The 24182-nt window shown below is 47.8% G+C and overlaps 1 protein-coding gene across 10 annotated transcripts in view; it reads right to left on the minus strand.

Annotated features, from left to right (window-relative positions):
* The window catches only part of CDK5RAP2 (CDK5 regulatory subunit associated protein 2), a 161664-nt gene that overhangs the window by 51494 nt on the left and 85988 nt on the right, over positions 1-24182 (minus strand). For all 10 annotated transcript variants that reach the window (XM_026513859.4, XM_026513860.4, XM_048223047.2 and 7 more), the window contains 6 exons: positions 23166-23296; positions 21658-21767; positions 19400-19528; positions 12416-12511; positions 10383-10570; positions 5071-5503 (listed from right to left, as the gene is read on the minus strand). In XM_026513859.4, coding sequence (XP_026369644.3) covers positions 5071-5503; positions 10383-10570; positions 12416-12511; positions 19400-19528; positions 21658-21767; positions 23166-23296 — 1087 coding nt within the window. The remainder of the gene's footprint in view (positions 1-5070; positions 5504-10382; positions 10571-12415; positions 12512-19399; positions 19529-21657; positions 21768-23165; positions 23297-24182) is intronic.

Here is a 24182-nt window from a genome sequence, read left to right on the forward strand (position 1 = left end):
TCCAGACTTCTGGTTCCTAGAATGGCATCTATGTGTATCTCCCGGTCTACGAAATTTGTGTCTTGGCAGGTCCCTCCTCTGACGGGCAAGTGCCAAGCTTTTCCTCCTCGACACCCTCTCAGCCCTGGCCCACCGTCTCTGTGGACATCCAAATGCCCCGTCTATGGCAGTCCTTCTTCCAACACACTCTTCTAAATCACATTTTCTTGCTCGTATCTATTTCCTCATTCCCACCCCCCAGCCGCCCGCTCCTCAGTCTAAGCCAATCTGCTAGTCCACCAGAACCACCCCTACTGAAGCTCTCCATGGCTACCGAGTCACTAATCTGGTGGCTATCTCCCAGGCTCGGAGCTCCAACCTGCCTACCCTTGACGCCTTCGTGTCTACTGGCTCCCAGGCACTCCGAAGCCAGCCCAGCACTCGGCTCCCTCCATCCACCGCCCAAGTCCCCACCCCAAAGCTTCAACACCCTCTGTCTTGGTGAATCACACCACCATCCCCTCACTGTGCAACCCAAACCTGCGAATCTCTCCAACTGCTCTTTACACTCATCACCCACTCTCGCTACTCACCAAGCTCCATTAATTCCAGCTGAGGTCTTGGGCCTCTCCTCACCCCCCACTGCCTCCATCTAACCCCGAGACGCTGCTGGCGCTTGCCTAGCCATGGCAGCTGCCTCCTGAGCGCCCTCCCCCGGCTCCTCCTGCCCTTTCTAGTCCACTCTCCATACTGCGGCAGGAAACGCAAAGCTAACATTACCCGCCTCTGCTTACAACTACTGGAACATTTCCCGGTCTCTAAGGACCACGGTCAAAACCTCTACCACAGCTGCCATGCTGTACGTGACCCGCAGCCCGAGTCACTGCCCCTTTCCACACATTCACCTTCTATCAGTCCCGCAAATGTCTGTGTTCCTTCCACCCCAGGGCCTTGGCGTACACTGTCTCCTCCGTCTACAACATGCTTTCTTGCCCACCCCCACCTCTCCCGTAATCCCAGTACATTCATTAGGACTCCACTCGTATGTGTCTTCCTTGGGAGAACAGGCCTTGATTTCCAAGACCAGGTCAGGTCTCCCTGTTAAGGACCCACACTGCCCCCTACAATTCTCTAGGGAGAACATTAGTACCATCATAATTAAATGCCTGTGCAATTACTTGTTCTTTGTCTACCTTCTGCACTGGCCTATAAGCTCCAGGGTTCAGGAACTCTGCATTTCTTGGTCATACTCTATCCACAGCTTCCAGCACAAGGACACAGTAGATACTCAATAACTACTTGTGGCATGAACATACAAACAATAACTTAAAGAGGACAAATGGGGGTGCCTTTCATGTGGGGAGAATTTTAATATATTCAAAAGTTGGGGAGAGGCACCAAATCTAGAATATATAAAGAACTATTACAATTCAATAATAAAAAAACCACAAATAACTCAATTAAAAGATGGGCAAAGGGTCTGAAAGACACTTCTCAAAAGGAGACCTATATATGGCCAATAAACACATGAAAAGATGCTCAGTGTCCTTAGTCATCAGGGAAATGCAAATCAAATCACACTGAAATATCGCCACTCCCAACTCGTCCCAGGACAGCTTATGATCAAAATAATAACAAGTGTCGGCAAGGCTGTGGAGAAACTGGAACCTTCGTGCTTCTGGTGAAAAGGTAAACTGGGGGCAGCCGATGTAGAAAACAGCCTAGCAGTTCTTCAAAGGGTTAAACGCAGGGTTCCCATATGACCCTGCAATTTCACTCCTCCGTGTTTACCCAGGAGACGTGAGAACACACACCCGCACAAAGACTTGTGCATGAATGTTCATGGCAACGTTATTCAAAACAGCTAAAAAGTAGAAATAGTCCAAATGTCCAACAACTGATGAACAGATAAATAAAATGTGCTACGTCCATGCAATGGACTACAGTTTGGCAATAAAAAGAAACGAACTGCTGCTATAGACCCGAGCACGAACGCACCTCAACAGCACTACTACGCTAAGTGGACGTGGTCACCAAAGATCACGTGTTATATGATCCTATTTATACGAAACATCCGGAACAGGCAAATATATAAAGACAGAAAGTAGATCTGTGGTTGCCTACAGCTAGGACAGATGGGGGGAAATGGGAAATCACCGCCAATGGGTCAGGGGTTCTTTTTGGATAATTAAGCACATTCTGAAATTGATTATGGTAATGGTTCTACAACTCTATGGATATACCCAAAACAAAACAAAACCACCGCACTATATACTTCAAACGGATAAATTGCATGATATGTGGATTATACCTCAATGAGGCTATTATTCTTTCTAGTTTTTTAAGTGGAGGAGAAGGAACCTGAGAAGAAAACAGGAAATACTTGGGACCCTGGGAATGATGAAATCAGCAAGGTCTCTGAAGGATGAAAAGGGAGGAAGGAGCCCTGCTTGCATGTTCAAGGATATAAGATGCTTTCAAGCACATTGTCCCACAATCCTCCAGTAAGCTCTGCATTTCCAGAGCACACAGGATAATGGAAGTTACCGGGCCTATTTTTCAGACAAAGAACTGAGACATCCAACAACCGGTCCAATGTCATACAACAAGAAGGTTAGAGAGCCGAACCTCATAACGGCTCTCCAGCCTCTATTGCTCAGTTAAGGAAAGTGAGACACTCTCTGCCCTGAAATTCAAGAGCAGAGAGCAGGTTCAAGGCCAAGGACAGTCTAAGGTGGTGAAGGGGACCAGTGGCAGTTAGTGTGTGTGTGTGGGGGGGTGATGCCTCATCAAAGAGGACTGCAAAATAACATCATTTGCTTGGTCCTCGGTCTCCACCAATCTTTATTCTTGGATCCAAATCTGTGTGTCATATGGCAGGAGAAAAGATATCTGCAAGTGTACAAATGCCAAAGCCAATTTCAGGCTGGAAGACTGCCGTCAGTCAACCTAATGCGCGTTCTAAAATAACACTGCACAAAATGCCACCTTATGGACACTGCGCACAGCCCCACCTACCACCTTATTAAAGATGTCATAAAGGAACTCCTCACTTGGGACTGGAAGGGGGACAGGAAGGCACACACACCGGGCCTGACACGCACCTACACAACAATGTACAAGGCACCAGCAGGCACCTGCCACACGCTTCCTCATGTCACCACTGCGCCAGCCTCCGGGTCCCGGTCACACTGATCCCACTCAAGCCACTGAGAAAGGTAGGCGGCCAGGCCTGAAGCAATCACAGGGACCTCTGTGACGGTCTCTCACACCAAGGGCTCTTCCCTTCCTGAGAAGAGTAGGTATAGAATATCCCTGTCTTGGGCACCTGGGTGGTGCAGTCAGTTAAGTATCTGACTCTTGATCTCAGCTCAGATCTTGATCTCAGGGTCATGGGTTCAAGCCCCACATTGGATGTGGAGCTTATTTAAAAAAAAAAAAAAAAGTATATTCCTGTTTGCCTCTAAAACTGGGCTTTGGTCTATATTCCTACTACTTCTCTTAACAGCTGCCTCACTCTGGACCATTTTCTGAGCCTTTCAGAGGCTCTCTTTCTTCATATGTAAAATGTAGGAATGCCCACCTAACTTACATGCTTCCTGAGAAGACTAAATGTGATGATACAGATACGGAATATCTAGCACAATCCTAGCACCAACAGCAGATGCTAAAAAATAAACACAGGGACCTTCCTTTTGAAGACACAAGGAAGAAGGATAATTCCAAACTAAAAAAAAAATTTTTTTTAATATATTTGGGGAAATTAATGAGTTCATTCGATTATGCAATTTTTCTGCACAAAGGAGGCTATCTCCCACACAAATTGGGGGAAAAGACATCGAGTTTTCCTAATACACAGGTACAAACTGACGGAGCTGGGGCAGATGAGACCATTTCTATTCCAGCCAAACTGCACAAATTTGCATCTGGAGTACCGTTAATATAATGGCAGTGTCTTTTTTTTTTTTTTTTTTGTCTTTACTGATATCTTTAGAAAACCCTTTTCTAGAAATTACAGTTTTGGTGCATAATTTAAAACAATCAAAAGCAATTTTGCTAATGATATATCTAACTCCCTTTGGTATGCACAAAAGCAGTAATTTAGTGGTCAGAAAATAAACTTAATTCTCCATTCTGATGCTATGAAGCAGTGTGTACAGCTGATTTCTCAGATACAAAACACCCATCAGAAACAGGAACACCAACAGCCGTCACTGGAGCTCTATTAGAAACATGACCTACTTCTCCACCAGAACACTGACATCTCCCTGCTTCGGGGATCATCAAGCCCAACCCCTCTGCCCACGAGGATTTTAGTAAAAGGTCCAATCAAATACTGCCAAGAGAGTCTGGCTTTTAATAATGTGCCATATTCAATGGTATTTGAGGAGAAGCATAGAGACAGCATCTTGATTGAAGCAAAATGCATTCCCCCACCACAACCGGACCCTACCACTCTGGGCCAGCAGGAGCTGGGGGCTAGCCTGGGAACGGGTATGGTGCACCATCAGGCACAGTGGGGTCCCAGCGCAGCCCTGTAACTGCTGGCTAACTGTGGGCATTCAAACTCGGGCTTCCTCACCTGACGAGTGTTGCGAGGCTAAGAGAATGTAGACGAAGCCCACAGAACAGAACTTGTCCACCACAAAGTCTGCACAAGATAAAACCTAGGCTCTTGGCCCTCCTCCTAAAGTCCGGTTATCACAATTTCACTCCAATCTGCAACTGTAAATAGCCACCAGCAGGTGAAACTCATGCAAATCTGGGCACATTTCCCACAGTGGAATCTTACAAGGCCATTACAAGGCAAGATGTTGCTGATACCATGAAAGAAAAGCTACACACACATGAGGAAATACGACTCTATAAGGAAACTGCATAAACGTCATGATGTAGAGACAAATAAGACTGGGCGGGGGGGAAGGTTAAGACGAACACACACCTCTAGGTAGAGGCCAGACGAAGCGCAGGTCAGGGGAGACACCAGATTTTACACACATCACGAAAAAGCAGTGAGATCAGAGTTGAGTTTTTAAGCCTTTCATTTGTATAAAATAAGAAAACAAATAAATAATAAATAGGAAAGCTTACCTTGTCAGTCCCGTTGGGGAAGGAAAGGGCAGTGGCCTGGCTCCTTGGGGCCGTGCACACGTTGTCCGGCAGACCCTCAGTGTGAAACACGGCATCTGGTGGCTTCTCTTCCCAAGCCTCTCTCTTGCCCTCATTTTGGAACCTGAGCGTGTCACCCTCGGCGGCCACAGTCTGCACGGAGGCATCCTTCAGCTCCAGCTTGGACACCTGACCCATCCTTCCTAGCTGGGCTGTCTGAGGCGACTGCCGCTCATCATGGGACTTGGACAATGAGTTGACTTGGGTGAAATGTCCGAGTTCACCTCCTAGCTGAACAGCCATTTGCTTAAGGGACTTCTCAGTTTCACCATCAAGGTGTTCTGCAGACACTCCCCGCTCTGTCAAGCACATTCGTTCCAGAAGTAGTTCACGCAGCACTTTCAGAAGGTCTGGCCTGTTTTTCCAAAAGGGAAGGAAGTGGAAGAACTAGGTTTTCTGCTATAGCCCCATGCCCTACCCGGTTTCCCATGTTTTCTCCACTGATTGGCCCAAAGTCTGTTTAAACTAAGCACATGGATTGCCTGCCGTGTGCCAGGACCCACCACCAAGGATTTTATCCCATGTCAACTCATGACAGCCACACATGGTGGGTATTGCCATGTCTAACTCCTGCATAAGAAGAGGAGAAGCAATTTGACATAAGTACACAGCAAGTGAGGGGGCCACATGGCTGTAAGGATGCAGGCTGGCCTAGAAAGGAGCAAAGTGGGTCACCAAGTATTCTTGACAATTGCAAGGTCCACCCGCCCCCGGCCCCATTCCTACATCCAGAGGTGAGAACGGCTTGGGTGGATCTGGTCAGCCTGGTGGACTCATGAGTGACGAGCCCATCACTGTGCACAGTCAGTGCTCAGTATATAGATACTGCATGAAGGGATACTGCGAACTACTCAGAATAGAAATAGTGGCGACTTTGAAATCACACAAAAATGGCTTCAAATTCTAACTCAGAGATGCTCGGGAAGTAAGGTAAGTCTCCCTCCACAGGACAGCAATGAGGATGAAACAGGAGACCGTACAGGTAGCAAATACTTTCGGGCCCTCGCCATGCACCCGAGGCTCCCGCAGACCCCAGCTACGGCTGTGTGCGCACTGTGTAGACGGCGCCCGGAGACATAAGACAGTCCACCTACAGTACTCCCTGCCTCTCGCTGCTGCCTTGGCTTCCCAGAGCTCCCTGAGGCCCCCAGTAGGGCAGTGGGAAGTGGGGACGACTTTACACTCGGTGTGAGCGCACACAGGAGCCCCTCCCACTCCTCTCTAAACACATGTAAGTGACGGCAAAAGATACATAACAAATACCATAAGGTTACCTTGAAATCAGGGTAAAATTTATCCAAAGGTCGGAAACAGAGGAGACCCACAGTCAGGAGAAAGGGGGCATTTACAGAAAGCACTGGGGGCAGAAATTTAACTCCCACGGTGGAGAAAAACAGGGAAGTCTCACAAGCCAGAGGCAACTGTGGCACCCCCACAGGAAGAGGAGGGAATGCGGGGACAGAGCAGGGCTGTCCACACCGGCAAACCAAACCTGCACACACGATCCACTAGTACAACAGACAGGCCACAACCCAACGAATAAGAGTTCACACTCAAGAAAATAAAATTAATAAGGCAACCTGGAGATTTTAACATAAGTATGTATAAATCGTCTAAAAAATAAAGGAGAGTGGCTCATTTAAGAAAGAAGAGAGAAACTAGGAAACTGGGACAGGAAATTATGGAAAAAGGGACCGGAGTGGGCAAGGACAGAGGGAGAGGCTGGCAGAAGAGCTGCTGCTGACATCCAGGCCAGGCGGAGGTCGTGGCGGTCAGCGGTGACAGGGGACAGAAGGGGCCCACCTCCGTGCTGCACACTTCCTCTTCTCTCTGCCATTCCTCCCACCGGCCTTCGGCCGGGGCCAGCCTCTACAGACCGACTCCCTGCGTGCACCGTGACAGTCTCTGACTCGTTTCTCAGCTACCGCTACAAGGGACAAGTGATGTGAGGCCTGGTTTCACCTTCCCCATGGAGCTCTCTGAGAGCAAAGGGAAGGCCCTACTCCCCTCTGGGTTCTGATCACCGAGCTCTGGGACAGAGGCAACTCCATTCAGATTACACAGCGACAGCACACTGAAGCAGGGTAAAAAATAAAAGTTTAAAAAACAAAATTAAAATGTATGGTACATTTTTCACTCCTAATGTGGAATCATCTAGTCTACACATACCATCTTAAAATTTAGTAAACCCAGACTTTAAAAATATTTCTGGCCCTTTAAGCATGTTAAACTAAATTTTCCTTTCCTTTCCTTCCCTTAATATAGATTAAAAATAATGACAATTGCTACTCGGCTAGCCAAAGGAGGACCATCACTCACCACCAAACAACACACAATAAAACCCAGAAAAGAGACTTTACAAATGGGTAGTAAAAGGTGGTGAAAGAGGCCATTAGACTATACTAAAGTGGGGGGTGCTGTGAAATAAAACATTTCAAGTGTTACTTTGCCAGAAATCTGAACAGCAGATTCATTAAGCCGTCGCCGTGATCGGGACCTTTTTAATAGTTCAGTCGAGGGTCTTGTCAGGGGCCCAAAGATAGTTTATATACCCTTCCAGAGGATCTTTGCCTAAGCGAGAGGTGAAGGGGGTAGGAACTGACATCTGTGAAGCACCTGCCGTGTGTCAGATCCTTCAAATACAGCAACGAGATTCAGGCCTCACTGTACAACTAGGAGAGGGGGCCAAAGCTAACCCCATTTTATAGTTGAAGAAACAGGCTCTTTAAGAGTCAAGATCCCCTAGCAAAGTGGCAGAGCAAAGACCAGAACCCAGAGCTTTCTGACTCTGAAGGATCACTACACTCTCTCCGATTGTCCACACTCACCTTCTGCTGTGATGCTGGGCTTCTAAGTGTCCGCACTGACACTTAAATATTTACTGAGCATCTCCTATCTGCCACATTAGGTAGTGGGCATGCATGGTGAAAAGGAATCACGAGGCTCACACCTCACTGAGAAGACAGACGTTCGTGCATACATTGATAACACAGTAAGACAACGTACAGCAATGATGAGTACTATGAATTAAGGGAGGGAGGGAGGAAGTCCTGAGACCACATGTAGAAGCAGGATTTCCTGTGACTGGTCAGCAAAGGCCTCTCTCCAGAGCTGATATCTAGCTGAGACACCACCACTCACATATACACCCAGGAAAAGAGCATTCCAGATAGAGCGAACGGCTAGCGCAAGCCTTGAGATGAGAACCAGCCTGGATGTCTGAGGAGCTCGGTGAACAGAGAAAGAGGCGGGCGCCAGATCGAGAAGCTCTGATCTTACTCTAAGAGCAACGGAAATCCGCTGGAAGGTTTTAAGCATGGAACGGATCTGATCTAAGTTTTATTAAAAAGATCACTGTGGCTGCTCTGTGGAGAATGGACAGCAGAGGAGGGTGCGCTGCTGGCATCCAGGCAAGAGACGGTGGTGGCTGGGACCAGGAGGGAATTCCTAAGCAGAAGACTAGTGTTTCTCTGACCAATCAAAATGCTGGTTACCCAAGGAGTCTTTGTAAAAGACTCCTCCAGAAAGCTCTCCAATGGCTCTAGCATTTACTAGCTAAGGGAATGTCAAGCCCCCAAATGTCAGCTCCCACATTTATAAAACGGAGATCACCACGAGCAGCGTCCAGAAAGCTGGTGTGAGGGTAAGATGAGCCTGGGCACGCGATGCCCAGTGTGTGCGCCAGAAGGGGGTGCAGACCATGGCCAGGCCTTCGGGAGGGCCTGCAGAACCACGACTCCCCTGTCACGGGCTTCGGCGGTACACCGTGAACAACAGCTGTACAGAGAACAATATCAGGGCTGCAGGTTTAGGCTGGTGTAAGAAAACCTTTTCTGACATTACAACTGGCCAACCTGGTCTGGAAGCCTATGGAACAGATACCTACAGGGCACAGGGAACTGAACCAGAGATGTCATGAGCTTGCCTGGCAGGCAGAAAATGCTTTCTTAAAAAATGTAACTAGGTCTTCGTTTTTAAAAATCAAGAGATTTAGAATACAGTTTGGGGACTTCCACTGAAAGACTGGAAGGCTGGGAGCCACAAGGGTCAGCTGGGGTTGAGAAGCTCCTGCCCACGGGCAGGGAGCACACGTGCCCGGGCTGGCCCCATGCCCACTGGACCTTCCCCGGCTCACGTCACCCAGGCGCAGTCCGAGGCAGTCCTCAGACAGAGAGCTGCATCTTCGAACTCTGATGGAACGTTTGGGACCCTGACATTGAGAAAACCTTCCCTCTCTCAAGCGCTGACTATGGTCACCTAATTCCCTGTGACAATTAACCAGAACGGCCACTAGACAGGTGCCCCAAGAGGACACATGCTAGAAAAATGCTGGACAGATGCCAGGGATGGGGGAAGGGTCAGCCTGCCTGAGCTCACAAACACAGAACACTCCAGTCCTTTTTTTAGCTAAAGAATGTCTATGAGGCTTAGTCCACCAACGGTGTAAGAAATAGTAGGGTTCCTGGCTCCTGCCAAGAGTCACGGGCACGAGTTAGCGGCTCCATTTCTCTACCTACACTGGAGGAGGACGGGACAGTTTTATTGAATACACACCACCCGCCTGCCATTTTCCTTAAACGGTGCGCTTTCTTACTCCTCACGGCACCCGAGGAAGTGGTCGGAGAAACTGGGGCTCTGAGAGACGAAGGCACGGCTCCTTCTGGCTCCAAAGCCCAAGCAGCTGATACCATGGTCTTGAAAGAATGTGCAACGGGGACAATCTCCTCCCGAAGGGTTAATGTGAAAAATACAAATTACTGAATGTTTCTCCTTTTTTGTTTTAAGGCAAACACCCTGAAGTATTTCCTCACATAGGATGACTCCCAGCAGATATAATGAGAAGAGAACTGAAGTTCAAGCTCAACATAAAACAGCGAGTCACGACTACAATGGCAGTTTGTAAGCCGTTGCAGAAACTGGAAGAGACTCCAGTAGGGCTGATTCTCTCGCTGACAGGCAGACAGCCCTTCCCAGGGCTCCCAGGACCAATTCCAGAGGCAAGCTTTCTTTCTCTCTTTGTAATGGGTTTGCATGAGGCTCTGCTGAAGTCCCCTCCCAGCCACTAGCACGCAGCCTAATTACTTAATTGCATGACTGGCAAGATTCCTTCCAAGACATTTCAGGGGCTCGCTCAGCTAAATTACACAGCACTGCCATCTAAATCCATTTAGCAAAATGAGTTTGTTCTCCCCTCAAACTAGAGAGAAAAAGCAACGCCAGGGCCCCACGTCTACCTGGATTCCAGTAACAATGTGGCCTTCTCGTTGAAAAAAGGGGCAAGCAGGGTCAGGAGCTCGCCTTCTTCTAGACTCTGGTCTCCGGGGCAGCCAGGTTTGTGGGTTCCATCGTAGTCTAGAATACTGGAATCTGTGTGCCTCAAGTATCCGTTTTTGCAGCCCCCTTTGGAATAATCCTCCATGATCTGCAAATCACAGTATCTGGTCAAAATATGGACCTTGGAAGAGAGACAGGGCATACGTGGCGGAGAGAAAAAGGACAGAAACTGAGAGTAAATGAGCAGTGCAAGCAAGCTGGACGGAAAAGGCAAGCGGGACAGGGCAGAGAGCTCCGGCTCGCAGGTCCACACACGTGCCTTGTGGCCAGGCGGGCAGATGCTCCCGGAAGACCATGGAGAGGTTCACACCACTTCTCCTCACCCTCACTTTCCTCATCCACAAAATGGGGAGAGTAACGCCATCTCCCAAGGGGACCATGAGAATCAAATGAGATGACTGCTCACCTAAGGTCCTGGCACAGTGTCCCGCCCACCATGGGCACGTCCCCCCCACCCCACGGCCCACTACTTGTTGAGTTAAGAAGGTATGGAGCCCACACCATGAATGATGCTTCAGACGTCTATTATCTACCTCTTGCGATGTATCCTCCTCGTTAGATATCAGAAAGGCGCCTTACTCTTTACAGAGACATCCTAATTAACATGACTTTGATTTGTCTCATTAGGAAAGCAGAGAGTTCCTAATTCCCAGGGAGATGTTATTTATGGATCCACCTTCTGGGGTCACTGAGGGTCCCAGAGGAGTGGGACCAAGGAAGCATCTAGTTAAAGCTTGTACTGGGCATGTCTTGAGGTGCTGCAATTAGCATTCTTTCCCCCCCTTTCCAAAGCTGTAAATTTCTTCTACCAGTCTATAAATAACTCCCCTTGACTGCATTACTGCTGGTGATATACACACTGGCCATCACACCCCTCTCTCACACTTGTAAAATGATTAAGATATTTAAATGGAAGACAAGACCCACACAAATGAGCTGTTATTTATAGGGTCTTGTTTGCCACCAATCTAGTTATTAAATCCATCTAAATAAGTAACCTCCAAAAAAAGGAAAAGTCTGGACTATCACAAGACACAGAGGAGCATTTACTGAGCACTTAGTACATACCTTTCTATTTAAATATCACAAAAACTCCAGCAAGGATGGATTATCTTCACTGATGGGAAAAACTCAGGCTGAGGGGTTAAGCAAGGGTTAACTGAGGTCACAAAGATAAAGACCAAGACTCAAAATCAGATCTTTGAATTGCTTTGCTTTCCGAAACCACCTACATTTTAATGACCTTGCATTCATGACCTCAAGAACTTGAACACCTTGAAGCTTACGAATGCCAAATCTGTAGCCTCCTCTGTCCCACCGCATCCCGGTCTTTTGGGTTCTTTCAACCTCAGAGAATGTTTCTCCCAAATGCCCGGTTATCCATGTGACTGGAGGAACATTCTCTGAAGGAGTCAAATTCTCAACAATGCCCACATGACACTAAACTGGGTTCCAGGTCAGGAGACTGGAGAGAGCCCCTGAGAAGTGAGTCCTTACACTGCAATCAAATGATCTGGGACTCCACAACAGTCCAGAAACAGGGGCTCTTGCTCCAACTCAGTCACTGACTTACCCTACGCCCTGGAGAAATCCCCTCCCCTCAGAGGTCTCAGTTTCCAATGCATAAAACGAATGGGTGGGGATAGATCTCTAAAGATCTGACCAAGTCCAACATCCAATGCCTGCTACTCTCTTAGGACAACCCTGTTTTCATTGGCAACTCCATGTCTCGCTGTTTCTCGACTGGCTCTACCACCCCGTTTGTAACTCCTGAGAAGGAAGAGACCTAGTGTCTCTGCTCTCCACTGGCACACAGGAGGCACTCGAGACAAGCAGAATGAATAGAAGAGTCAACGGATTCATTCCAAGCTGGAAGACTGGCTTGGGCACAGAGAGGGGAGGATGGAATTGGAGTTGACTGCCGCGTCCCTACCTTGTCACTCTGCTCCAAATGCTGGTCACTCAGGAAATTATTCTCGTCCTCCTCTTCCGTTCTGGTCGTGTCCTCGTCCTCCTTGCTAGCCAGAAGCTACACGGAGCATGGAATGGTGTGAAAATGCAACCCAAAAAAGAGCGCAGCATGAATATGTATGAATAAGTCACTGATGTCTTTTTTTTTTTAATGCAAAACAAAAAACAAACCAAAAAGGAGGCAGAAACGAATGCCAAAGCCAATGAAATAAAAATTAACCGAAGTTAGAGACGCTAGTTCTAGCAAATCACACACAGCTGCCCAGGATTGGACATCATTGAAGGACAAATTCCGAAGAAACAACAAAAGCCATTTCCCCCTGCCCTCGCAGGGCCTTCCCTGAGCTGCTGTAAATTGAATATGCTGTCTGTTGTGCGACTGCCATTCCTGCCGTGGCTGAATTCACTTTCAGATTATATAAAAGTTTAACAAGATTTTGGAAAAAAGCTATTGATGGAATTGAAAATATCAAACAGCAAGAAGGCAGTAAATGAAATTTATGTTGTGTCCGATTTATGCATCACTTCTCCTATTTAGCACAGGGCATAAACCTCTTTTTGGACTGTCACACATCTGAGATGGACAGTCCCAGCCATGCTGTCATTTTGCTGACAAAAAGTCCTCATCACTAATGAGTATCGAGCTTGCCTGACGATAACTTTATGCTTTGGAAATGAAGAACAGTTTTCTATGAAGACTGCATAAATCCCTAATGCTTTAAAGAAGTGCAAATCCCAAAGCTTCTGCATTCTGCAGAACGGACAGCACACTGTTCTCAAGGGGGCTAGATCTCAGCTCGCTGCAAGGGCGAAAACTCTAGTCCTGGGGCACCTGGATTAAACCAAATAAAAAAGGAGAGGAGAGGTGGCCACACCCAGGGAGGTCATCAGTCAAAGCCGTTTCAAAAATTATACCAAAGCTCACCTCACCGATGAAACTGTAAGCTCTGCACTGAAGTATCAAGACCACAAACCGTGCTGAGTCACCGGCTGGGCACAGTGTACGTACGAGATTTCTGAGGTTCCTTCTCTACAGTTTTATTTATGAATTCCTATATTTAGTCCATACTTTTCCCAGACCAACTTACATTTTTCTGATCTTCCCCTTATAGGAAACGCTTATTTTGGAAGAAAGCAAACAAGACAAAGCAAACTGACTTCATGAAGTCATTCGATAGAAAACTTTCCAGGACCAGAACACATTCAACCCAACCACATCTAAATCTGCCAGCGGGATCAAACAGGACTGACGACCTTACAAATCAGAGCTTCCTAAACTAACAAGCATTAAACAGGCGAGCCACGTGTGGACACACTCACTAAGGCATCAAAGCTCCTACATACGGATGAGGGGCTTCTCTCCCTCCATCGGCGTCTGCTCTCGTCATTAAGACATTCTCAAGGGATAAAGGCCAGCTAGGACTATCAAACTTGGTGGGAATACAAAAGGTTAGACTACTGTGGAAAAAGTTCTGGCAGTATCTTCTACAACGAATAACCCTACGACCTAGGAATTCCACTCCCAGGTACTCATCAAGAAAAATGAAAACAGGGGCGCCTGGGTGGCTCAGTCGTTGGGCGTCTGCCTTCGGCTCAGGGCGTGATCCCGGCGTTCTGGGATCGAGCCCCACATCAGGCTCCTCTCCTGGGGGCCTCCTTCTTCCTCTCCCACTCCCCCTGCTTGTCTCTCTCTCACTGGCTATCTCTGTGTCAAATAAATAAATAAAATCTTTAAAAAAAAAAAAAATGAAAACAGATATCCCCATAAAGATCTGTACATGAATGTTCATATCAACTTTTATCATAATATGCAAAACCCGAAACAATCCAAATGTCCATCAACAGCAGAATGAATAAACAAGTTTTAATATATTTACACCATGGAATACTACTGAGCAATAAGAAGGAACATGCAGTCTGTTCACATGACATGGCTGAATCTCAAAAAACAGTATGCCGGGTGAAAGAATCTTTCCACGAGAGTCCACTTGATGATTCCGCTCATGTGAAAGTCTAGTGTCCAAAACTAACACATGGGGGGACAAAAGAAGAAAAATGGCTGGGGGTAGCAGTGAGAATCGATGAGAAGGGACGTGAGGGGTCTTGAGGAGGTGTGGGTCACAAGGAACATATGCATGTAAAACTGAGCAGATACAGACTTAGGATTTCTAGATTTCAATGTATGTGAACTTAACCTTAAAAGAAAAATAACCACAAACATACACTGAAGTTAAGATATATGTGTTGAAGTATTTCAGAGGAAGGAAGTGTACCGGTATCTGTAATGTACATTAGAATTTATCAAAAAGATAAGATGGAATGACGATGGGTAAGTGGGACATGTTAACAGGAGAATCTAGCTGGTGAGTATATGGGTGTTCATCGTCAGTTTCTTCTCACTTTGCTGTGTTTAAATTTCCTCAGGATAAAATGCTGGGGGAAGGTCTCTCCCATCTTTTTTTTTTTTTTTTTAAGATTTTATTTATTTATTTGACAGAGATAGAGACAGCCAGTGAGAGAGGGAACACAGGCAGGGGGAGTGGGAGAGGAAGAAGCAGGCTCTCAGCGGAGGAGCCTGATGTGGGACTCGATCCCAGAACGCCGGGATCACGCCCTGAGCCAAAGGCAGACGCTTAACGACTGCGCCACCCAGGCGCCCTGGTCTCTCCCATCTTTCAAAAAACAAAACGACGACAGTTCTTCTTTGATTTCCAACAGATCTGGTCACTGAGCCTTCTCTGCCTCTCTCCAAGCTTCTTGAAACAATTGTCTACCCCCACCTCCTGCAACGTGGCTTTTGTTGCCAACACTCTAGAAATTGCACGTGAAAAGTCCTCCAAAGATCATCTAATACAGGAGACAGAACACACATGGGCTTAGGGAAGAAGCACAGAGAAGCTCCTCCCCAGGCCCGTGGATAAAGGAAGGGCCCCCATAAGTTAAACTAAGCAAAACATTGTTCACTCACACCATTCCAAGTTGAAATATCAAAAGTCATTCTTCGTTTCCAGAATCACCACCAACACAGTGAAATAAAGATTAACTTTCGTTTCTCTTTACCTCTGCTGACTTGGTCAAAATGAAAAGTAAACTCAATTTCCAGCAATGGCCAAGAAATTAAATGTTGTGGACACAGAGAAATGTCCCTGGCTCCATACGTGAAAGACTCATTGGCAACTTCTCAGCCGTTTTTTCTTGTCTTCTGAGAGTCCTTGACCCTCGCAGACACCCCCTCACCCCGAAAACACAGCTCCCTAACAACTGCACTGTCCTGCTTCTACCCCGGCTTCCTGGGCTGTTCTTCCTTGATCTGCTTTGTCGGCCCCCCCTCCTCCAGGAAGAGGCCAGGCCCCTGTCCACATGTTAGCACTCCGCATTCTTCCTTCACAGCCCCCATCCCCCAACACACACACACACACACACACACACACACACACACACACACACTCTCTCTCTCTCTCTCTCTCAGTGGAAACTGCCCCTCTGCTGCTCTGCGTTCCATACTGGATGGGGCAGTTCTAAAGGGCCAGCAACACCTGGTGTGCAATGAAACAGTGCTGAAAGACCAAAGGAACGAATAAAGAGCCTTTCAAAGTGAGAGCTGAGACCAAGAGGTGTTCAGCATTACCTCTGGTCTCGCTGCTCCAAGGGCGCTCTTCGGAGCAACAGAAGCTTCCGAGAAATGCAGACTCTGGGGCCCCACGCCGGGCTCACAGAACTGGAATCCTCATTTTAACAAGATGCCCAGGAAAGTCACACACGTTAAACTTTGGAAGCAATGCCCCATGGTGTCACGGAAACAACACTGACCAGAGTCAGAAGAGGTCTCTAGTCCCAACTCTGCCACTAACTTACCAAAACAATTAGACTGTTTTACGGAGTGCCTACTACATGCCAGGCACTGTGCCAGGGCTCTTTATAAATCATGTACGATTCATAACTTACGAAGTCGAACTCTTGGATACCTCCTCCTTTTAATGAAATCCAATCCGCTTCTGACAAACTAAACTTAATTCTACTACTAATGGCAGAATTTAACAAGCATCTCCTCCTTCTGAGTACTGTCTGTCCTCTAGTCACACAACGTCTGTCTCTTATTCAACACGGCAGCTCTTCGAATACCTGCGTTCAATTAAATTATGCCCCTCATCCATGTTTTCCCTCCATGCCAAAAGAAAAAAAAATCTTAGTTTTCTAGCTATTTCTAAAACTGATGACGTAAGTAAATAATAGAGACTAGCTCTTTCTGCACACTCACACGCGTATCCTCTTAGCGGGGATAGTTCCACACATCACAGGGTTCGTGGTTTGCAAGGCTCACCCTATGACTGCACGCTGCTCCAATCACTCCGGTACATCAAATCTCAACCCCATTTTATAATACATAAATTAATAACCAGTGAATAAACACAAAGAAAGAGAAGCAAACCGATTAGAGATTATTTTAATGCCCTTTAAAACCAAAGGACACCTGTCCTCAGTCTTTTGTTTGGGTGGTTTTGAAGTGAACTGCCCACATACAGGAGTAAGCACGGTCTTCCTCAGCTGGAGGGAATCCGTTCCAGGGCAACCACTTTGAGGACAAACCTGACAAACTACATCAAGGGGCTCCTACTATTTATACCCTTCGTCAAATTAAAGGTTGCAGGGGGAGGCTATATGAAAATAAATTCTATGCATACTTTACAGCTGTATCTGTCTCTATCTGTACTTTTGACCTAGCAATTACCTATCTGGGAATACGGTCAAAGGGGGAAAAAAAGAAAAAAAAAACCTAAACCCAGAAAGAGATTTGTGTCTGAGGACACTCATCAGGTAATTTTAAATAGTGAATTGCTGGAAACAATCTACATGTCCAACAATAGTGAGGCAGTTAGTTACATTTCGGCACATTCATAAGATAAAATAAGATGCTATAACATAACAGAAATTGGACAAACACAGGAAACAAAACCGTATCCGCATCGTGGGCCTGTACGTGCTCACGTACACAGAGGAGGAGGGTTCCACAATGTTAATTAACTGTGCGTGTTTTAAAGTGACAGGATTGGGGTAATTTCTTTTCTCTATTTTAACCCAATGCTGTGGGCTAATTAAATATTGGAGAAAAATACTGAATTTCAAAAACACAGAACAGATTTTCTTTCCCCCCTCCCCTTCTCTGATTTACAGGCTCTCGGGAGCAGGAATGGTGCCCGGCCCCGACACTGCAAGCCCCGCTGCGCAGAAAGGCTGTGGACAGACTGGCCATTTCCCGGCCTCATCAAAGGAGAACCACACGCACACCCAGGGCACGGCAGCCTCCCCTCTTCGCCATCCCACCCTCGCCCCCACGCGACCTCTCCTCCCTCAGCTCAAGACCACTGTGGGAACAGCTTCCTTCCCACGCGGATCTGGGGACCTTCCCGCCCCACGCCGGGGAAACACCACGCAGATCTTGGGACCTTCCCGCCCACGCCGGGGGAACGGCTACACGGGACAAGGCTATTCACGGGGACATCAAGTTGAAATGCAATCTGACCAGTGACTCAAACTGAATCGGCTCGTGTTAAGATCTCGGAGTGGGAAGAGGAAAAAGCCTCTGTTCTCCAAAGGACATAATGGGACATTTAACAGATTTTTTTCAAAGGGCAAATGAACAAACAAACTCGCCATTTACAACTCAAACGAAGTAGGTGAAGAATGAGCTGCTTATTAAAAATGCTGCCTTGGAGAAAACAAACCCAGAGACTTGTTTCTCCCTAAATGGATTGCAGATATTCTTAGTTTCCAAAATTATCTGGAGCCCAGGAGGCTAAGATCAATAACATTCCCTCTCTCAAAGACAGCAGATGGCCAGAGCGCAGCGTGAGTACCTGCGAGCGGCTTCCACTTTGAGGGTGGGAGGAGACAGCTTTAAGGCTGACAGATCTTTCCGCAGAATGTGGCAACGAGACCTCCTTTACCTGGCAAGCTCGGCTGAGTTCAAGACAACCCTCACCAAGAAGGCTGAGGGGCCCGGGACACAAGGACAAAAAGGCCCTCCTGCACTTGGGAGTAAGAACGGCTCCAGTCCTCTGAGAAAGGCTAACAGAGGCCCGGGGCCCGGCTCTGCCCGTCGGGGAGAGAAGCCAGTCAGGGGCTAAAGGGAGGAGACAAGCGCTTCCCCACTGGCACGACTTCAGGGCCCCCCCCTATACGCGCAGGCCAAGAACGACGGATCAGAGACAGCACCTCACAAAGACAAGCACAGACCCAGGAGGGACCGGGCTGGATGAGGCTTCCGCATCTGTCCTGGGGTGGGAGGGCTAACAGGGTGGGCGAGCACACGAGCCCAGCAACCACAGGCCGTGTCGTGGTCCTCGTGGAGACACCATGATCTAACCTTTCCTGGCCATTTCAGACTTTCAAACGCCACCAGCAGAAAATTCCCGCGGCCCGAGGGCCCTGCTCAGACAGGCCGCTGGCTTCTGGCCTTGGCCTCCTCACAAGGCAGTGCGGGAGTTCCCGGGGCTGTGTGGGAAGGGATGACACACATCCGGTCAAATCCACCAGGCCGGAGGCCACGTGCGTGAGAAGATGCACAAAATTCAGAAGATTAATACAAAAATGAAAAACGTGTTTACTCATCTGTTTTTCAACGTTAACAGATTCCTTAATGCGGCCTCTACACTACCCAAATTACTCTCCGGATCCCTCTGAGACCAAACCACTCATCCAGACGTGCCATCTGCAGCACAGACCCCAGGGCCGGACTCGGGAGTCAAAAGCCAACAAAATATATCCGACGTGTCCGTGCAGACCTACCCCAAACTTTGCGGAAGGCTGCTGACCAACCAGGGCCCTCCGAGGCACAGCCAGCACACGGAGTTTCACCAGGGGCCTCCTCAGGCCAGATGTGGGCTGGAGACATCTGGGGGGCTGTACCGTTTTGTAGTGAGCACCTAACACGATCGTTTCTCCTTACCTCCGATTGTTCTATTGACTCAAGTCTGTCACCTCCCTGGAAACCCACGCAGGAGAGATCAAAGATGGTTTTCTTCAGGTGCTGGTTGTCTGTATACAGTTCCTTCACCAGCTGTATCAGGTCACTGACCTGGGGGATAAGAGCAGAGAGAGAAGTGGCTGCCCACCAGCCGACCTCGGCTTCCCAGGGCCTCGGCCCTGCACACACACCTTCCCGCTGAGTGGGCTTCTCAGCACCACAATTACGGAGGATCGGGCAGCCCGACTCCAGCCTTCAGGCGCCCCTTCACGGTGCGGTGAAAGCAACACCGGCATGCCTGCATTCTAATCCCACAGCCACCCCTCCAAGGCAATCCTGGGCTAAGCCTCCATTTCCTCATCTGCGGCATGGGCTACCGTGGGAACTGATCGGGATCACGGTCACAGCGCACCGAGGTCCCTGGCACAGGCTACGTGCCCCATCACGGACAGCGAAGCCGATCTCCGTCTGGTACTTGAGGCCCCCTGGAGAACAAGCCCCCGAGACTGATGTTTCTGAGACTGTGTCAGAGCCTTCCTTCAGAGCATCGACCTTCTTTGTATACCGATCTGGCGATATCAGTCATAATCATCATCTTCAATTACAAAGCAATTTACAGCTACTAAAATACTCCCACAAGCTTTAGTCATTCATTCCTTACAGAAATCCTGAGGAGGTGGACAGGCTAGAATGACTATTCCCATTTTACAATGAGGAGCCAACATACAAAGAAGTTTATTGCCCAAGGCCCCGCGGCTGGGGATGTCTGGGGAATTAAATGACATACAATGACGGCCAAAGTGCCTCGCCATGTGGGAAAGGGGAGCTGCCTCCGCAGAGGTGGAATGGGCCCGGAGCTGAGATCCCAGGGCTCCCAGTCCAGTGCTCCTCCTTAAGGCATGGCTCTTGCTAGACCAGGTACATCAGTAATTAAGCAGGCACCACCTTTGTTCCCTGTAAGCTTCAAACCCCAATGGCTAATCATTTTGCAGACTTCTTAATGGGGTGAGCATTAGCCCCTCAAATAAAGTGGGAACGCCCCCGCCGACTACACACAGCAGATGTCCAATACGACAACACATGAAGACGAACTGGACCCAGCCCTCGAGGTTGTAGGGAGAAGAACAAAACATTCTGCCTCTACAAACTCTGACTAAGCACCAAACACATGAACACCTCCCGCCCTGAAACATTGCCACAGGGGATGCTGCCAGCAGCTCTCAGCACCCCTATTCTCTCCGTCTTCAAAAACTAAGATGCCTCGATGCTCCTTGCTCCATTCCTCCCCAAGATGCTGACATTCTTGATTCTCCTCTCTATTCCTTACTTTTAGTACCTTACACCTACTATCTCTCTCTGCGGAGAAGGCCCTCCACCTAGACAAGCTTCTATGCATCCTTCAAAACCCACTTCAGGCCTCACTTCTGCTGAAAAGCTTCCTCCGATCAAATGAACACCCCCAGCCCCCGACAGTTAACCTCTCCTTCTCTGCTGCCTCTCCCCTGCACATCCACCTACGCCAGCAAGCCCTGCACCCGACACTGCAAACACCTGTTGACCCGTCTGCCCACTCTACGAGAATGTGAATTATCCCAAGGCAGAGACCAACTCTGTCATACATATACGATAATTGGATAATAAATCACAGTATCCTCTAAGCTCACACTTCCTACTCTGACTGGTGGTTGTTAGGATCTTGAAAGTACTAAACCACTCTCATCAAACCAACAATCTACAGATTGAGAAACCTGGTTTCCAGTTTTAAAAAAAGATTTACTGATCAAATCTGGATCTATATTCTTTCAGAAAGCACATATTAACTCCCACTGTGTGTGGTAGTACTGAAAAATCAAAAATAAGTAAGATACAATCACTAACTTCAAGGTGCTCATAACCTGGTGGGGATACAGACAATAACCAGATAATTACAGGTCAGTATGAGCATGCCATCAGTGCAGTTAGGTACGAGAGGAGAGGAGAATGACCTGAGGGCGGGCCTGGACAGCATCTGCTGGAGGAGATCAAGCCTGGGCTGGTCCTCCAGTCTGAGAAGGAGGATGTCAGGCACACGGGAGGGCACGCCAGGTAACAAACACAGAAGGAACAAAGACGGAGCAAAGACAGGCAGGGAGAGAAGGAAGAAAGGAGAGGAAAGGAACTTTCAGATTCTTACAGCTCAGATCAGGAACCCAAGAGACGACAAATAACCAACAAAGGACTGAAAGTTGACAGGTCAATACCTTTTTCTTTAGTTCTTCTTGAGAAAAATGTTCCACTTGAAACCGATTGGGCTCTTCAAGGCAAATACTCAGATAAGATGTTTGATCACTATAAAATGAAAATGGTTCTTCTGAAAAAAAAGAAAAAAAGGGGGGGTGAGGAGAAAAAGAATATCAGAAATAGATCCTTCCAAGCCCAATCCTAGTATAATCCATATAAGGCAATTTGAATTGGGAAAGGTGGGGGAGGGGGAGGGTTGCTACAAGGGGGAATAAGTACAAATAGGGAGTTGAAGGTACCACCTTTGGAGCAAAAGTAATTTTCCCTCTTTCTCCACAGGCTGATATCTCAATGTACGGTCTCATCATGGGCTGCAGGCTTTCACTGTGGCCTATTCTGAATTAGAATTTGCATATCAAGTGTTGTACTTAGAGACCACTCTGAGTGGCACCAGCGGACGGTGATTTCAGTTTAAATGAGGGAGTGATTCTGTCTAGGTGAGAATACAGGAAAATTAGACGTGACCCTCAAGGGTAGAGCTCCAGGGAAATAAAAGTGCCTGATGTATTTTTTACTGGCCCCAGAGCCCTCTGTGGTCGTGAGCACAGCAAGTGCAGAAACTGGCTGCTAGATCTGAGATAAGAGAATGTCTGGCCACCTGCGTAAAGGTCTGCTTCCTCTGCGCCGAAGGTCACATCCCAATAGGGAGGGAAGGCACAGAGGAAGGGCAGGCTATCTACTGAATGACGCATGTCTACAAACACGATCTCATTTAACGATTTGGGGACAAGAGCTGATATACCTAATGCACTAGAAAGAGCTACACTTCAAAGGAAGATATCCTGGCTCGAACTGGGTAAATCAACCCCCACCCTCAACCCGAGCCCCAGGCTCTTCATTTGTAAAATGAAGTCAACAGCTACGCCGGCCAACAGGGTGATCGTCAGGACCCGAGATGAGAAATGCAGTGCCTGGTGCTGTGCCTTATACACAGCAAGCGCTCCAGAAAAGTCAAGCCTACCACTGCTAGCACCAAGTTCTTGTACCCATGCATGCCAGGTACCAGGCTCGAGACAGAAAGGAAGAGGGCAGTCGTGCAGACTCGAGGCTCAGGTTCAAGTAAGGGAGACGGCCAAGTGTTGCTACGATGAGCACAGCAATGCTAGAACCACAGGCCCCTCACCTTGTAGCCCTCCCTGAGGAACTCACTCGTCGTGACAATGCTAAGAGCAAAGTTTCACCCCGAAACAGCAATCTCAGCGCTCATGCGTCAGTGCGGTCCAGACTCTGCAGCGGGTGCCCCGCTAGGCAAACTGATACGACGCGCTGAGCCCTTCCACGAAGGCTGAAGCCGGACACACACAGACTGGGAGGTCCAACATGAACACGGTCACCACAAAAAAGAGGAACCCAGACGAAATCCTGTGGGCTCTTCATCCCATACTGAAGTTTTAGGACTTTCTTAAAGTTCAGCCACGGCCCTCCACGTGGGAAAACCAGAGGGAAACACATACGAGAGAGCACGCACCTTCCCGCCTCCGAATTTCACTGATCTGCTCCTCCAGGGTCTTCCGCAAATTCCGATAGGAGAGCACGTCCTGCTCCAGCTGCTTCCGCAAAGCGAAAATGCTGTTTAACTCAGCCTGCAGGCTGTTGGTACTTGGTAAAACGAGACACCAGAAATTTTTTTTTAAGTTTTTATTTAAATTCCAGTTGGTTAACATGCAGGGTAATATAAGTTTCAGGTGTAGAATAAATACAGTGACTCAACACGTCCATACATCACCCGAAGACAACAGCCATTTTTAAACAGACCTATTTGTGCCTTAAGATACAAAAGCCGGCCAGCCTCCCCTTGATTGTTAGGTCATCAGTGGGTTTTTTTCTGGTTATAAAAGTAAATATATGCTTACGGAAAATTTAAAACACAAAAGCATAAGAAAACAAGAACTACCATGATCCTGCTACCAATTAACATGGGGCAGGCTGTGTGTCCTTTTTTTTAAGACTTTATTTTTAAGTAATCTCTATACCCAACATGGAACTCGAACTCACAACCCCAAGATCAAGAGTCACACACTCTACCGACTGAGCCAGCCAGGCGCCCCCAGACTGCATTTCCTCCCAATCTTTTTCCCTGAGTATTTTCACAAAGGGAAAATAATACTTGACATATGATACTGAATTGTGCATTCCTCACTTAAATATTTCCCTACATTTTTGGAAATGATTTGCAAGCATCATTTTCAATGACTATGTAATATTAATCAGGTGAATGGCCCACCATTTACTTGAACTCATCCTCTTAGTAGTGGACATTTGGGTCATTTCCAAGTTTTTGCTACAGGTGTAAATAGGGAGAAATCATGTCATTCCCCAAAATGTTTCTCTGTTTGGAGTAATGCCTTTCAAGGGCTTGGGTGTGGAAGGGGAGGCTCTTGAGAGCCTCCATGTCACTTGGCACCCAGGCTGCAAAAGAGGAGACAAGGGAGAAGAGCGAATATGTCACTCCTGAAAGACATGGTACTGGGGGTGAAACTGAGGG

This window comes from Ursus arctos, unplaced genomic scaffold (genome assembly GCF_023065955.2).
Source record: "Ursus arctos isolate Adak ecotype North America unplaced genomic scaffold, UrsArc2.0 scaffold_18, whole genome shotgun sequence".
Lineage (NCBI taxonomy): Eukaryota > Metazoa > Chordata > Mammalia > Carnivora > Ursidae > Ursus > Ursus arctos.